The sequence below is a fragment of the Crocuta crocuta genome, unplaced genomic scaffold (genome assembly GCF_008692635.1).
Source record: "Crocuta crocuta isolate KB4526 unplaced genomic scaffold, BGI_CrCroc_1.0 scaffold318, whole genome shotgun sequence".
Lineage (NCBI taxonomy): Eukaryota > Metazoa > Chordata > Mammalia > Carnivora > Hyaenidae > Crocuta > Crocuta crocuta.
In genome coordinates, this window is record NW_027531425.1 from 3,805,400 (window position 1) to 3,820,922 (window position 15,523).

Here is a 15,523-nt window from a genome sequence, read left to right on the forward strand (position 1 = left end):
AACCTTATGTGCAGGGCAGAGGGGCAGAGAGCATGCAGAGGGGAGAAATGGAGGCCTGGGCTGGCCCTCTGGGGGGCACGGTTGACCCCAGCATCCCCAGGCATCACAGCTGGCCTTCACACATTTGAGCAAGGCACAAGGGACCTGAGACCCGGGCACTGAGCAAGGATCCGGCTTGCCTACGCCCAAGGGAGGACAAAAAGCCCCTGTGTGGCAGTGGGCATCTGCCCATTCTTTACCTGGAGGCCTGGAGAGCTGGGCCCCCGAAATGAGAAGGAGGGCACTCAGGGTGCAGGTGCTCTGGAGTCTAGGAAATAGGGGGGGATCAGGAAGGAAGCTGCAGAGTGGCCCAGGCAGAGCGAGTGGGCCCTCCCTCAGCCCAGGCTGTCTGCACAGCACCTTGCTCTGCAGCGCCCATGCCAGGTACAGCCCCAGAGACTTGGGGTGCAGACTTATAGACCGGGTGCCTCAGGAGCCTGGAGCGAATGAGCATTCAGTGAGTCCCACTGCATGCCAGGTATGTCCTCCATCCTCCTGTTAAGGTGGCTTGTCAGCCCATCTTTCAGAGGGGACAGCTCAGAAGAGATACGCGTCTCGCTCAGGGTCGCTCAGGTAAGATCACCATGCTGCAGGAAAAGGAGCTCATTTCCTAATATTTAAGCTGAAGAATAGTAACAGCTAAGGTGCCTGCTCATAGAGCTTTTTATGTATTGACTCGAACTTATCCTAGAGGGTTTGGTCCCTAACCATTACACGCATGGCCTCTCCCACGATGGCAGGGGACAGCGAAGGCCAGAAAATGGGGAGCGGTAAGATACTGTGCCTAAGTAGTTACTAATGCCTCCTCCGTGACTGTTCTGGTCAGAGATACACCTGTTACCTCTCCTGACCTCCCAAACATGAACCAAACCATAGCACCGCAAGAACAAGAGAACGTTGGCCTCGCCTGGGGGATGGCCTGGAGCCCGAGAGGTACCCCTGATGCAGGCAAAGCCGAGGAAGGGAGAACTAGAGAAGACACAGGCCCTGAGGACAGAGAACTGGGAGCTTGGGATTGGGGGCCTCCCTGCCCCTGCCCCGAGGCTGGGTGAGCGTGGCATGAAGGGCCCCTTCCTGCTCGTGCCCTGTGCTCCTGAGGGTCTCTCCTCTTCCACTGGCCCCTCCAACCAGGCTCCACACAGCGCAGGATGGGACCTTTACAATTACAGTTTTGTCTCAAAGGTAGAATTTAAACCTGTGCCTCCCTGGCTTCCTTACAGTATAACAGTCACACTGCCAGCTCTGAAGCTCGACAGCCCTGGATTTGTGTCCTCAACTCTTGCCTCTGTCCAGCTGTGTGATAGCAGCAAGCTACGACTTAAACTCTGCGGGCCTTAGCTTCCTCATCTGTAAATTGGGGATAATACTAATGACCGTCAGTACTGATTAAACGGATTAAACCAAATAACCCCTGTGAAGCACTTACAGCAGTATCTCACACAAAGGAAGAGCTCAGCAATGTGGCAGCTGTGATGACTATGATCACGTAGTTTTATCACGTACCAGATGACTTGAGTAGGTCACTTGCCCTCTCTGGGCCTCAATTTCCTCATCTTTCAAAGGAAGAGGCTACCAGACGATGCATAAAACCTCCTTCAGTTATAATATTTGGTGCCCCAGGATCTTTCCTGCTCCCTGCCCCGCTTAGTACTTCTTCAGGACATGTTGACCTCTTGCATCTAGAGAGTGGAAACTTACAAATAAATTAAATAAATAAATAAATAAAATAAAGAGTGAAAACTTCACTGGACTTGCCTTGATTCTCGCCCAGAGGCCTTAGGATGCCTGGGGCGAGGATACAAGAGAAATGATGGTTGGGCAAACAAGAAGGGATGCTGTGCTCCCCCCCCCCCAACCCCNCAAGCTGTATCTAGTCACTCTGCTGTGGGCAGAACCGCCTTCCCTGAACACCACAATGCCTCTCTACCCCTGTCAGCCGCTCAGATCCCCCTATCCTTTCCTCTGTCAAATCCCAGAGCCAGAAAGATCTTGAAGGCGTCCGAACTGTACCTCCCTCCCAACACAGATGCTGTAGCATCTTCCCAGGGCACTTAATCACTCTGCCGAGTGCCTGGGGTGCCTCCCCCTGCCTGGCAGTCTGATCTGTTTGTCAAAAAAGTTCTCACTTTCACGGAATCAAAACGCACTAAGCTGAGGGTCAGCATGGCAGCTGGCGGTTCTGCCGCTCCCCCCTTGCTGTTCCTGGCCTCATTCCCTGGCCGTCACCCGTCTCCTGAAATGGGCAAGTGGATTGTCAAATCCAGAAGTACCATTAGGAGGGTAGTGCCCTTTTGCTTTCCAAATGACGAGATGGGGGCTCAGGCAGTTGTGCAGCTATTTACCTATTTAGATGTGATGTTTACAGAAAGCTGATTGTTCATAAAAACCAAATTTACACTGGCAAAAAGAAAAAAAAAAAAAAAAACGCCCGGCCCTCAGTTACAAAGCAAACTAATGGCAAAATCAGGTATGGGGCCCACGTCCTGCCTCCTAGGCCACTGCTTTTGTGACCACATTTCCCTGCTTCTCTCACTGGCCCTGGTTCTGCCTGGCAAGCCAGAGACTGTCTAACGCACTGGGTCTCCACCTTGGCTGCACAGTAGAACCACCTGGGAAGGTGTTTTTAAATCCCAGTGTCCAGTCCACACTGCAGCCCAATTAATCTCCAGGGCCGAATATCTGGGTGAGGGGATATCAGGCATAAGTTTTCCAAGCGTGCCTCTAACGAGGAGCCATTAGTCTAGGGGAAGTCTAGCCCTTAGCCCTTGGTCACCTGGGAAGCACCGCTGGGAAACATCTCTCTGGCCTAAGAGGCATTTGGGGGCAGGAACCATGAGTATGAATAGCTAGAAGGTTCCAGAAAGGCAATCCACCAGTGGGTTGACAAAGGTCCTTCCTTGGGTTCTGTGGAAGGGCCTTGGGGTCCCTGGGGTGGGCAGGCAAGATAGAGCCTGGGGTCCACCCACCCCCCTCCTCCACCTTATATCTTCCCTCATCAGTTTTATTTTTCATGACTTCCGCACAAGGTGTTTGTGTTTTAAGTTTCTGCAGCTAAAAATGTTGGAAAATGTAGTCCAACATCCCCATGTTACAGGTAAGAAAACTGATGCCCGGGGAGGGGAAGTCTGAGTGTCCTCCATGACACCCGTTCTGGAATTTGCTGCTCATGAGACCCACTTCCTGACATCCAATCTTTTGACAAGATGAGGGCAGCAGGCCCCACCTCCTGGAAAAGAAGGGCTCAGACCCTGGAGCCTCCAGCAGCCTTCTCCCATGAGCCAAGGGGAAGGGTACCCCCAAAACAGCTCACAGGTCTCTCCTCCCTGGGTCAGTTCATTTATTTCATCAACACCAACGGAGCCCCGACTCTGGGCCAGGCATGGCTGCTGTCCAGCCAGGAGAATAAGTACAGTCAATGTCAACCTAAGACCACTCACTACAGCGTGAGGACGACAACACCAGAGGCCAGCCCAGGGGTGGGGCCTGACGGGCGCTCACTCCTCCCCACCCCTCTGCGGCCTCAGGCCAGGGCTTAGGGTGGGATGGAGCCCCAGCTCCCCGGAGGCAGCCCGACGCCCTTTTCCAGCCTCAATCTTTAACAACATGGCAGGATCTAGGAACCCCAAACCACAGCCTCCCAGAGATTTGGGGCTCAGACCAGGAGTAGAGAGTCTGGGGCAAGTCTCTTGCCCAGCCTCTTGGGGGCATAGAGGGGAGGCGAGTCCTTGGGCTGTCGACTCCTCTGTTTCCCAGGACTGGGTCTGGTGAGAACCAACCGACGCCCAACAGGAATCTTTCTAGATGGCCCAGACCAGCCTAACAGAGAGGGTGAAGCTGTCAGCAACAGAGACACCAAGGCCCAAGGCTCACTCAGCTCTCTGGGGGGGGTTGGGGGGGGGAGAAACTCCTGAAGGAAGAGGCAGCGGGGGCACATACACGCATGTTCTCTCTCTTTCCACCTTCCTCTCCCCCTCCCTCTCTCCCTCTCTTCCTCCCTCTCTTTCTTTCTCTCTCTCTCCCTCTCTCACTCTGCTCTCTCCCTCCCTCTTTCTCTCTTCTCTCTCTCCCTCCCTCTTTCTCTTTCTTTTCTCTCTCTTCCTCTCTTCCCCTTCCTCTCTTTCTTGTCTCTCCCTCTTTATTTCTCTCTCTCCCTCCCTTCCTCCATCCCCCCTCTCTTTATCTCTCTCCCTTTTCCTCTCTCTCTCCCTTCTCTCTCTCCACTCCCTCTCTTCCTTCCTCTCCCCTTCTCTCTTTCCTCTCTCTATCCTCCTCCCTTTCTCTTTCTTTCTCCCTCCCTCTCTCTCTTCTTCTCTCCCTCTTTCCCTCACTTTTCCTCTCTCTCTCCCTCCCTCTTTCTCTCCCTCTTCCTCTCTCTCCCTTCTCTCTCTCTCTCTCTCCCTTCTCTCTCTCTCCCTTCTCTCTCCCTTCTCTCTCTCTCTCTCTCTCTCTCTCTCTCTCGTTACGTATATTCTGCCTCCTCTGTGTGAGGCAGGAGCCATTTAGGGCCCGCCGGCCTCCTACGGGCCTCCTATGAGGCTGGAGGTCAGGACACAGGCGCTCTGGCCTCCGCTGAGTCCTCACCCTGACAGGATGCACAGGGCAGGTGCGCTCAGAGGGGCAGGCACTTTCCTGCACACCTGCAGCAGCTGCCGTGCTCTCCGTGCTCCCCGGAGGACCGCTCAGATGGCGGAGAGGGGCAGGAGCCGGCTCTGTCTTTCCCGACTCTACAGGACACACATTCGCACGGACAGCCCTGAGAAGAGGCCTGAGGCTGGAAACCCTCTGCAGCGCTGGCCCCTCAGCGGGAGCCTGGTGACCAGAGCCTGTGGGGTCGAAGACTTGGAAAACCAGCAGAGGAAGGAGAGGATCCAAGAGTAATACCTCCTGGTAAGGCGTGGGGCCGCGGTGGGAAGGACAGAGGGAGACGTCTGCCATAGTCATTTAGGAGAAGACCAGAGAGGGAACACCCCCCCCCTTTTCTTTGTCCTTTGCTTCTGAGAGGAAGGACCCAGAGCATCCTGCAGGGAGAGTCAGGCCTCAGAGAGAGGAAGCTGCAGTTTGGGTAAGAGCCTCAGACCCAGGGAAGACAGGGCAGCAGCTAAAGCAACTGTCCCCTGGTGCAGAAAGAGATTATTATGCCGATGGTAGGCTTTACGGCTCTGTTTTTCTTACAGGTCTGGAAGCTGAGCAGTGGAAAGATGCTGCAGCAAGAGAAATGACATGAGGTATCAGAAAGCACTTCCTCCCGGATGCAGGAAGAGCCCCCTGCTCTGAAGCCCTTGAGTAAGAGAATAAACTCCCAAGACCACCCAACTCATCTCTGAAGTAGAGAACTCTGCAGGCAAAGCATGGATGCAAAGGCTTTGGGGGACCAGGTGGGTCTTCAAGGAGGGGGCACCGTGGGGGTCAATGGCAGAGTGGGGTATGGGAGGTCTGGCTGTCCTTGGCTCCAACCAGCAGCCTCTCCTGGCCGCCCAGCTCACTGAGCCAAGGGCGCCAGTTTGCAGAAAGGGGGCGGGAGTCTTGCGGTTTCTCCAAGGCTTTGATTTATTGCCTAATGCAGGCAAAGAAGAAAGAGGAGGCTCATCTCTAAGCCGGAGTCTTAGGAACGGGACAGGAGTCTCACATCTTCTGAAGGCCCAGCAAACAGAGCCCGCTCTCTAATCCCGGCTGCAGGTCTGAGCCTGCCACTGGGCACAGACACGCCACCAAGCAGGCTGCCTGCGCCGTGCGTCTGGTTCAGGCTGCCTCCCCACACCCCAGGGCAGCAATGTTGATGGGGATCAAGACAGACTGAGAGGAGAAGCAGGAAGAAGGAGAAAGGAGGGGCGAGGCACAGAGAGGCTGAGGGAGGGAGGGAAGGAGGAGACTGAGGCTGGGGAGAAACGCTGGAGGACCCAAGAGCATTGCAGAGAGTGAGGGAAGGAAAAGACTGGAGTCAGAGACTCAGAGGCAGATCCAGAGAGGCTAAAGGCCAGAGGTGTCAGAGACCAACAGCATGAAAGAGAAGAAAGTGCTTAGCCATGGACCATGGGCTGTTTGGTGATCACCGAAAAGCTTGATGTTCATAGGCCAGGGGGCCGGGGCCATTGCTAGCCCATAAACAACTCTGAGCAAATTAGAAAAGATAATTATTTTCTAGGTGGATATCGCCCCAAGCCAGGCACAGGACTGGATTTGAGTTTCTCACCCATTCAGCCAGATGTTCTTGTGCAGTAAACAACCTGTTCAGCCATACAAAGAAGATCTGCAGGTCAAGTGAGGACTGAGGGAGTAGCAGAGCTGGGGAATGGTTCGCCAGTACAAGGAAGCCCCAAATGCTCGTTCTGTTGCTCCAGGATCAGCCTTCCAGATCCTCAGCAGTTCCTGTGGTGATGTGCCCTCCCCAGCAACCAATCCCACCCACCTTCAGACTCTATGCACCCACTTCCCCCTGTGTCCTTTCCTCCTCAGTCATCATAAGAACACAAGGGGAGCCTTGTGGGAGACGGCCTTGGTTGGGACAAAGTGAGCCATGGATTCAATGGAAGGAGATGGTGCCTCAGCTTTCCCTTCTCTAAAGGGAACCATCATTTCAGTAGCAAGGGGGAAGTTAAGGAAATAACATAAGGTCCTCTCCAGCTCTCAGTTTCCTTTTGCTTTAAAGGAACGATGAAAGGACCTGGGATGGAGGAGCCTGAAAACCAAAGGCAGCGAGATATTTATAGAGGGAATAGGGACTCAGAGCTGTGGCTGCGGAGAAAGGTTGGTTCTCAGGAGGAAGAACAGCCAAGGAAATCAGTCTGGATTCCTCTTCCCCTGGCCTGGGACGTCCCAGGGAGAACAAAGATCTACGCTGCTGGCTATTATTCACATCACACATACACACACACACACACACACACGTATATACATGCATGCACATACACACGTGCATGTACACACATACACACATGACATGCACACATGCACATACACACATGTGTGCACACACATATACCCACGTACATGCACATAGACACACACACACACACACATGCTTCACTTCCCTGTAGGGTTGCCATAACTCTCAGGTGCAATTAAATGTTTGTTTACAAGTCAGAAGGTTTGTTATAAAAAAGAAAGCCTAGCTATGGAAATCACAATTAAAGTGAAAAGTAAAGATGAGGAAATTAGCAAGCTTGTGATGAACCGAGACTTGGGTTACAAATCTTCCATTTGCCCCCAGTTCTCAAGGTCGCATCTCTATGTAACATGGGGAATACTTACAGGATTTTCAGGCTGTAGAGGCCAGAGAACGCCTGTCCTGGGATGTGTGAGAGATGATTCCCTGAGAGACGCCTGCAAATCAGGGGAAAGCATCAGTGACATTGGCAGGGAACCCACATGGGGTGACCTGCCTTAGCACCTCTGGATTTGGGAAGGGAAGGCAGGGGTGATAACTGCCATTTATTGAGATCTACAATGTGTTCAGTACTTCACACCCATTCTCACTTCTCACAAGAACCCTACGTGGTGCCTAGCATTATCCCCAAATTTCAAAGGAGGAATTTTGGAGAGGTCAAGTTCCTTCCCCTAAGGGTGATGGAGATAGGCAATGGCCGAGCACCTCATTCACTTCCAGGCTCCTGTCCTTCCTGCTCCAAAGTGGCCTATCCCCTCCCCTGCTAACCTGGGTTACCCACCGCTGCCTTCACCTGCCAGATTGCCCTGCATCCAGTAACCAAGGGAGGGCCAGGTACAGACAGGATGGGACCTTGTCTCTCGGTGCCCTCAATGACACAGCTAGCCCCCGCTAATCCAGGAGGGTTAGGAAATGGGGTTTGGGAATTAGCCTAACATTTGGATCTAATTAGGCATCTCCACGTTTGTCAAGGGGTGATCGCCAGTTCTAAAAGGAGCACATGTGACAGAATATACTTAATGCCCACACCGGACTGAACAGAGTTGAACCGTGGATGATGGAGAAGGTACTTGGGAGTTCCCAAGTCCCCAGCGGCATGATTATGCACCTTGGTTCCTACCAAGAGGCTGCAGATATACAAGCTGTACTGACATACCTCAGAAGCTGTTTTCTTTTATTTTTTTAAATATATCTTTATTAAGAATCTTGTTCTTTGCCATTTGGTGTTTAAAAAACAGAACAAGGGGCACCTGGGCGGCTCAGTCGGTTAAGTGTCCGACTTCGGCTCAGGTCATGATCTCACAGTCCGTGAGTTCAAGCCCTGTGTCAGGCTCTGTGCTGACATCTTGGAGCCTGGAGCCCGCTTCAGATTCTTTGTCTCCCTTTCTCTCTGCCCCTCCTCGCCCCTCTAAATAAATAAATAAATAAATAAATATTTTTTAAAAATTTAAAAAACAAAACAAAAATGTGTGGAAAGGCATCATGGTATTTGGGGTCCCCAAGCTTGGATTCTAGAGGCGGGCATTTGCTAGGGAAGGGTCCTAGAGATGGAACCTTTAAAATGGGCCCAACCCCTTCTCAAGGACCTGAAGATGGAAGAACAACCTTCAGTTCTTAGGCTGTGCCATAGATCACCTGCCCCACCCCACCCCAGTCTCACACCTGCTTTCCCCTCTTACCTAACATGTGACACCTCCACCTTAGAAGGCCCCTGGCTGCCTCTCATTCTGTCACTTCCTTTGAAAACTGGCTTGGGGTCCCTGGGGGGCTCAGTTAGACCCTTGATTTCTGCTCAGGTCGTGATCTCATAGTTTGGGAGCAGAGCCTGCTTCGGGTTCTCTTTCTCTCCCTCTCTTTCTATGCCCCCCCCCAAAATAAACTTTAAAAGAAGGAAAGAAAGAAAGAAAGAAAGAAAGAAAGAAAGAAAGAAAGAAAGAAAGAAAGAAAGAAAGAAAGAAAACTGGCCTACTACTCCTCCCCAAAAAGGCTCCCTGTCCACGGCCACCACCCCCCCACCTTGAACACTTCCTTACACAGAACGCCCCAGGTGCCCACATCAGCTGCCACGTTCACCTGCTAGCTCCTGGGCACAGATCTGCTGCCTCACGGGAAAACTCCCTGAGGGTAGTGGGCAGGTCTATCTTGGTTTCCCCCAGAGCACCTTGAGCTTGTCTTTCACACATAGGGGGAGCCCAGTAAGTATGTGGTCTAGAAACCCCAGCTGTGGCCCTGGGGCTTGGTGGGATCACAACTCCAGCAGGGGCAGAGTACTGTCTGGGGTGGAAATGGGAAATCTGATAGGGGAGCAGGGAGCCCAGGGTGGAGGTGGGATTGTGAGTGTTTTCAGAGCCAGGAGCCCATGCTTTGCATGGTTGAAGCAAACCTTCGTAGAGCCCCAAGGATCAAAAGTGGTGCAAAACCACGAAAACACAGGCTGGGGGCAGGGGGGTGGAGGTTAGGAACAGGGTGGGGCTGAATGCGAGGATTGGGAGCACAGTGACCTGGCTTCCCAGAGCAGACAGGCTGGGCATGTGAACCAAAGAGAAGATTTATGCAGACAGAGAGCCACAGCTGCAGGAAGGCATTAACCAGGGCGAGCTTTGTGGAGGAAGTGGGCCTTGGGTTTGGCAGTGATAGAGGAGTGGTTGTGCCTGAGTGGAGGGAAAGATGGTGGGCATGCCAGGTGGGAGTGGAATTCTCCTGTTCGAATGCAGGAGGGGAAACCAGGATGGTGAACATGACTGGTCTCAAGGGAGCAAAGTTGGCCAGGTAGGTTTAGGCCAGGTTGGGGGAGTGTCTTAGAAATGGATCCTTCAGGGGTGCCTGGGCAGCTCAGTCAATTGAACATCTGACTCTTCATTTCTGTTCAGATCATGATTCCAGGGTTGTGGGATGAAGCCCCATGTCAGGCTCTATGCTTAGCTTGGAACCTGGTTAAGATTCTCTATCTCTCTCCCTCCCTCTGGCCCTCTCCCCCTCTCATACTGCCTCTCTAAAAAATAGAAGAAGAAGAAGAAGAAGAAGGAGAAGGAGAAGGAGAAGGAGAAGGAGGACAATGAGAAGGAGGAGAAGGAGAAGAAGGAGGAGAAGAGGAAGGAGAAGAAGGAGAAGAAGAAGAAGAAGAAGAAGAAGAAGAAGGAGAAGAAGAAGGGAATCCTTTGGGCAATGGGAGCCAGAGATGGTTCTTGAGCTGGCGAGATGCACCCTGAACATGTGCAGAGTATCTTTGTAAGAAGGCAGGAGATCTCAGTTGGGAGGCTGGTGCAGCCTCCAGCTGAGTGGACACTTAGGGCAGTAGCAGTGGGAACAGTGAAGAAGGGGTCGAGGTGAGAGATGCTGCAGAGAAAGAATCACCAGGGCGGTGGCTCTTGGGGGTGGCCAGTAGCCGGACATGGGGCAAGGGAGCAGGTCAAAGATGGCCCCTAGGAAGAGATGCGACCATTGACAGAAAGAGGGGAAAGGTGCAAATTACAGCTGACTTCAGAAAGGACATGAGCTAGGTTTCAGAGTCCCCATACCGTGTGGCCCCACAACAACACCCGGGGTCCACAGCTGGCCCAGGCACCAGCTGAATACCCTGCTAGCAAGAACAGCGCCCCAAGCCCCTTTCCTTTGAGTTCCAGCCCTCCTCCTGGGGAGCCCTGGCTTCTCCAGCTACCAGTGGCCCCAAAGTTCCATCTCCCAGACCCAGGAAGCATCTACTTACAGCTCCTCCAGAAAGCGCAGGTGGTGGAAGAGGCCAGGCTGCAGCTCTGTGAGGTTGTTCATGCTCAGGTCTCTGCGTGGAGAGAAAATGCAAAGGGAGCCGTGAGCTACCCAGCGGCCCCAACCCGCACTGTCCAGCTCCAGACACCCACAGAGAGCCCCCACCATTCCCACAGCACGCATGCACACACACACACACACACACACACACCCCGTGCCATCTAATTCCAAAGCCAGCCTGGCCACAGCAGGTGCATTCTTTAAGAGTGAGCACCGGACTGGGAGTCGGGACTTCCAGTTCCATATGTGCATTCCCTCCATGGTTTCCAATTTTGCCCTCTGCCTTTCTCCTTCCTCCGCCAGACTCCCCCAGGAATGGCCGTCGCTAGGACTGTGAAGAAGGCAAGCCTTCCTGCAATGGGAGAATCTGCAGAACAACTCACAGAGTTTCAGAGCAGAAGGGAGGAGCCACTGAATACAAGTAACACCTCATACTTTCTTTTACCCAATGGGGAAATCAAAGCCCAGGGACTCCTGACATTACGATCCATGCAATATCCATGCACTGGTGTGCTCAGCCCTGCAATGGCCATAAGGGATCATCCTTTTATTTGATCCCAGAACCAGTGGGATTTTGTTGCCCTCTGAGTCCTCTGCCAGCCACTTTTCCTTTGGCTTAGCTCCCACAGACCCCTCCCTTCCTCTGGTCAGAGGACCCCACCTGGAGCACATCCCAGAAGATGCCTAGATTCCCAAGCTGTGGGACGCAGATCCTGATCCCTCCATGGAGCCCACCTTGGATCAGTCCATCCTCCCTATATTATCTGAGAGATCCAGTGGGTGGTTTCAGGGTCACCGTCCAAACAAGGCCTACTGTGCCAGACACTGGCTTAACCTTTAACCAAATAATTCCATGTAATTCTCGCAACAGCCCCAAGGTAGATTCCATTGTTATCTCCATTTCACACTCAAGAAAACAAAGAGGGAAAAGCATTGAGCTTTGAAGTCATAAAGGCCCTGAGGTGGGGATCCCTGGGTGGCCCAGTGGGTTAAGCATCTGACTTTGGCTCAGCTCATCATGTTATGGTAAGTGAGTTCTAGCACTGCATCAAGCTCTCTGCTGACAGCACGGAGCCTACTACTTGGGATTCTTTCTATCTCTGCCCCTTCCCTACTTGTGTACATGCTCACTCTCTCTCAAAAATAAATAAACAAGTTTCACGTATAGGTGGAGTAGGAGGAACTTAAAGGAGGACCATGGGGGTGAAGAAGGGGAGAGGGAGGGAGGCAAATCATGAGAGACCCTTGAATGCTGAGAACTGATGGGCCTGATGGGGGTCGGGGAGAGGAGAAGGTACTTGTTGGGATGAGCACTGGGTGTCATATGGAAACCAACTTGACAATAAACTATTTAAGGGAAATAAATATATAAACAAACATTTTAAAAATTCTTTTTAAGACCCGGAGGTCAACTCTTTCTTCTACTTATCTATCAGATCTTGGGCCTTTAACCACTATGACCTTCTGTTTCCTCATCCATAAAAATGGGATGAATAACACTAAAGTCCTAGGATCCTTGTAAGGATTAAATGAGCCAATGCTTACAGACTGCCCAACAAATAGTACATATACAATTAACATGCCTTTTTCCCTCTGTCTGTCCCTCAGTGACCTGTGGGCAAGTGTCCTAAGTCAACAAGTGTTGNTTCTTTGTTGGTCTTGCTCTGTTAGCATTTCCTTCTCAGTTTGTGCCTGGCTGAGTAGAAATGTCGGACTACATGTGTGTGTCTCACATTTGGGTTCCATCCTATTTCAAACTCTTACCAGCTGCTTCTCAGCTCTGCCAGCACCTCCCCGAGGGGTATAGATGTGGGCCCAAAGCAGACCACCACGTTGCTGGGTACCGCCCCTAGGCTTTCTCCTGCTTTCTCCCTTCCTTAGGAATGCCCTTTTCCCATCAAACCTGTGAGTCTCCATTTTCCCCCCAGAAAGGAGTGTGCTTTCTGTGCGTGCTCAGAAAAGCAGGCTGGAGACCGTGAAGCAATGTGTGCTTGGGAGCCCGGTTCCAATCTATAAAAAGACTGTTTAGTCTCAAATGCTTTATCTTTGATAAAGCCTGGACTCCGGACGCCATGTCCTCTGAATAAGGAAGACATTCGTGCAGGGTAGAGCCAAGGAACTGACGTGCTGAAATCCGGGCGGCTTCTTGTCCACAGCTCGCTCTCCGCTCCATGTGGGGACAGGAGGGCCAACCCCGGCTGGCCCCATCCCGCTAGAGGGCTAGGCAGAAAGTGTTGCCAGGGTGCTGATGGCCACAGTTTAAGGAGCAAAACCAAGAGGACTCTTTGATGGATTTCATGTCAGAGTTTGGTTCTCAGGGTGTTTCCAGGCTCCGCCAGCCTAGGGTTCCGTCAGAGAGGTGAAGACGCAGGGGTGCGCTCGACCATGGTGGGGGAAAGAATGGCGAAGCTCACGGAACCTGCATCGGACTGGATGCCTCTTCCTCATGTCCCGGGCCTGGCTCCTTCTCAGCCAGGCGGGGAAGCACAAGGTGCCACAAAAACGATTACCTCTAAATATTTACCCTGTGCATTTCTGGACGTGTCCCCACAGGAGGGAGCGGGAGTTCAAGGAGCACGCGGGGCATGTGACTCAGGCCTCATCACTCAGCTGTCCCTCCAGGGGCCGCACCTCAGAGGCTCTGATGTGGCTCCATGCACCCACCCCACGCCCTCCGCCCCCCCACCCTGACTAGCGGCCTCATTGTTCTCCCCTGGCGAGAAGGGGGCCTGCACCCCGTGCCCGCCCCCACTTCCTGCCCAAAACAACACACAGCCCAGCTGCAGGGCTCTGTAAGGGGGGGCACGGGAGAGTGTGTGTGTGGGTTCCTTAGAGGGGAGCTCCATTCAGACGCGGCCTTCTCACAGAAGGCAAGGGGCGAGGCTGGTGCCCAGGAAAGGGGAAGGAAGAGGAATGTGGCGAGCTGAGGGAGGGAGGTGCAAGGCAAGTTTCAAAGCTGAGACCCTCCAAGCTGATGCCACATGCCTTGGGAATGGTGAAAGCCCCTGGAAAGAGGCACTGGGCCTCGCTTGGCATTGGGGTGGGGGTGGGGGGCGCCTGGGCTGTCTCCGGGAGGAAGTCAGCATGCAGGAACTCTGAACACAGGGGCTGTCCTGTGAAGCGGCGGTTCTGAGCTGTGGACTTTCCTGGGGACTCAGCTCTCCTTGTGCAAGCCAGAGAGCACGTTCAGGCCATGCCTGGACCCAGGGGAAGTAAGAGGGCATCTGATTGTGGGGGTGCCTAGGGTTTGGCTGTGGCTGCATTTGCTCGGCTATATGAACTTGTAAGTATCTATAAGGGTGGGGGGCATGTATTGGGCTCATGAGCTCTTAGATGTGCTTGTCTTGTGGGGTGCTGGGTATGTGTGCATCATGTGTGAGGACACACCTGTGTATCTGTGCATGTGCACATTAGAGTATTGTACTATTAAGAATCATAAACTTTCTCATAGCATTACATGTTACAAAGATAGCAATTCTTTGGGAGAGGGGTGCCGGGGTGGCTCAGTCAGTTAACTATCCAACTCTTGATTTGGGCTCAGGTCATGATCCCAGGGTCATGGGATCAAGCCCCGAATTAGGGTCTGCATTGACAGCATGGAGCCTGCTTGGGATTCTCTCTCTCTCTCTCTCTCTCTCTCTTTCTCTCTCACTCTCTCTACCCCTCCTCTCCCCATCAAAATTAAAAAAAAGAAAAAAAACACCTTTAAAAATGTTTAAAAATAAATGAAAGGGGCGCCTGGGTGGCTCCATTGGTTAAGCTTCCGACTTTGGCTCAGGTCATGATCTCATGGTCCATTGGTTTGAATCCTGCATCGGGCTCTGTGCTGACAGCTTGGAGCCTGGAGCCTGCTTCAGATTCTGGTCTCCCTCGCTCTCTGCCCATCCCCCACTCATGCTCTGTCTCTCTCCATCTCTCAAAAATGAATAAATGTTAAAAAAAATTTTTTTAATAAAAATAAATAAAAAAGATATTCCTTGGGAGAAACANCTGGGCACAGGAAGTGGAAGTTTCTGGCTGCACATTAGGAAAATGTTCTCAGAGCTTTGCCCTGTGAGGCAACCAGACCACCCAACGAAGCTGGGTGAGGCAGTGTCACCAGGGAGACAAGGAACAGGGCTTGATAAGANAGCTTGGAGCCTGGAGCCTGCTTCAGATTCTGGTCTCCCTCGCTCTCTGCCCATCCCCCACTCATGCTCTGTCTCTCTCCATCTCTCAAAAATGAATAAATGTTAAAAAAAATTTTTTTAATAAAAATAAATAAAAAAGATATTCCTTGGGAGAAACAAAGGGCCTCACTCAAGTCTCACTCCCGTGGTTGGAAACCCTTTCTTGGCTATGTGACCCCTGGCAAGCCCAGCTCCTTCCCTTGGCTTCAGGTCCCTTCTCTGGTCTATCTTCAGGCCCCAGGAAGGGGCACAATTTGCTCAGTGATGGTGTTTGGGGGTCTAACTTGTGGCTGAATGAGGTACCCGACGCCTGCCCCACTACTCCCACCCCGTCACTANCACACACACACACACACACACACACAGGTGCACTCTGGGGCTGTACAGGACCGGCTTCCTGGGCTTGTAACCTGTGCCGGAACGTGACCTATGCAGTCGCACAGACACACACACTCAGAGGGGCCCAGCTTAGTTCAATTTTCTCCTGTTGTCATTTTGAAATCCTCAATACATTTTGAACAAAGAAGCACCACATTTTCATTTTGCACTGAGCCCTGCAAATTGCTTCTCTCAGTCAAATTGCCGGGGATTCAGAGGATGGGATACACACCCATTCACAAGTTTTCTTGCAGTGCCCAGAGGGCCTATATGTTTTTGTAGCTGGACA

General features: G+C 52.4%; 1 protein-coding gene across 1 annotated transcript in view; it reads right to left on the reverse strand.

The window, feature by feature from the left end:
• The window catches only part of LGR6 (leucine rich repeat containing G protein-coupled receptor 6), a 120,048-nt gene that overhangs the window by 80,169 nt on the left and 24,356 nt on the right, over positions 1–15,523 (reverse strand). Inside the window, exons 3-4 of the mRNA XM_077771978.1 lie at positions 10,629–10,700; positions 7,288–7,359 (exon numbers count right to left, since the gene is read on the reverse strand). Coding sequence (XP_077628104.1) covers positions 7,288–7,359; positions 10,629–10,700 — 144 coding nt within the window. The remainder of the gene's footprint in view (positions 1–7,287; positions 7,360–10,628; positions 10,701–15,523) is intronic.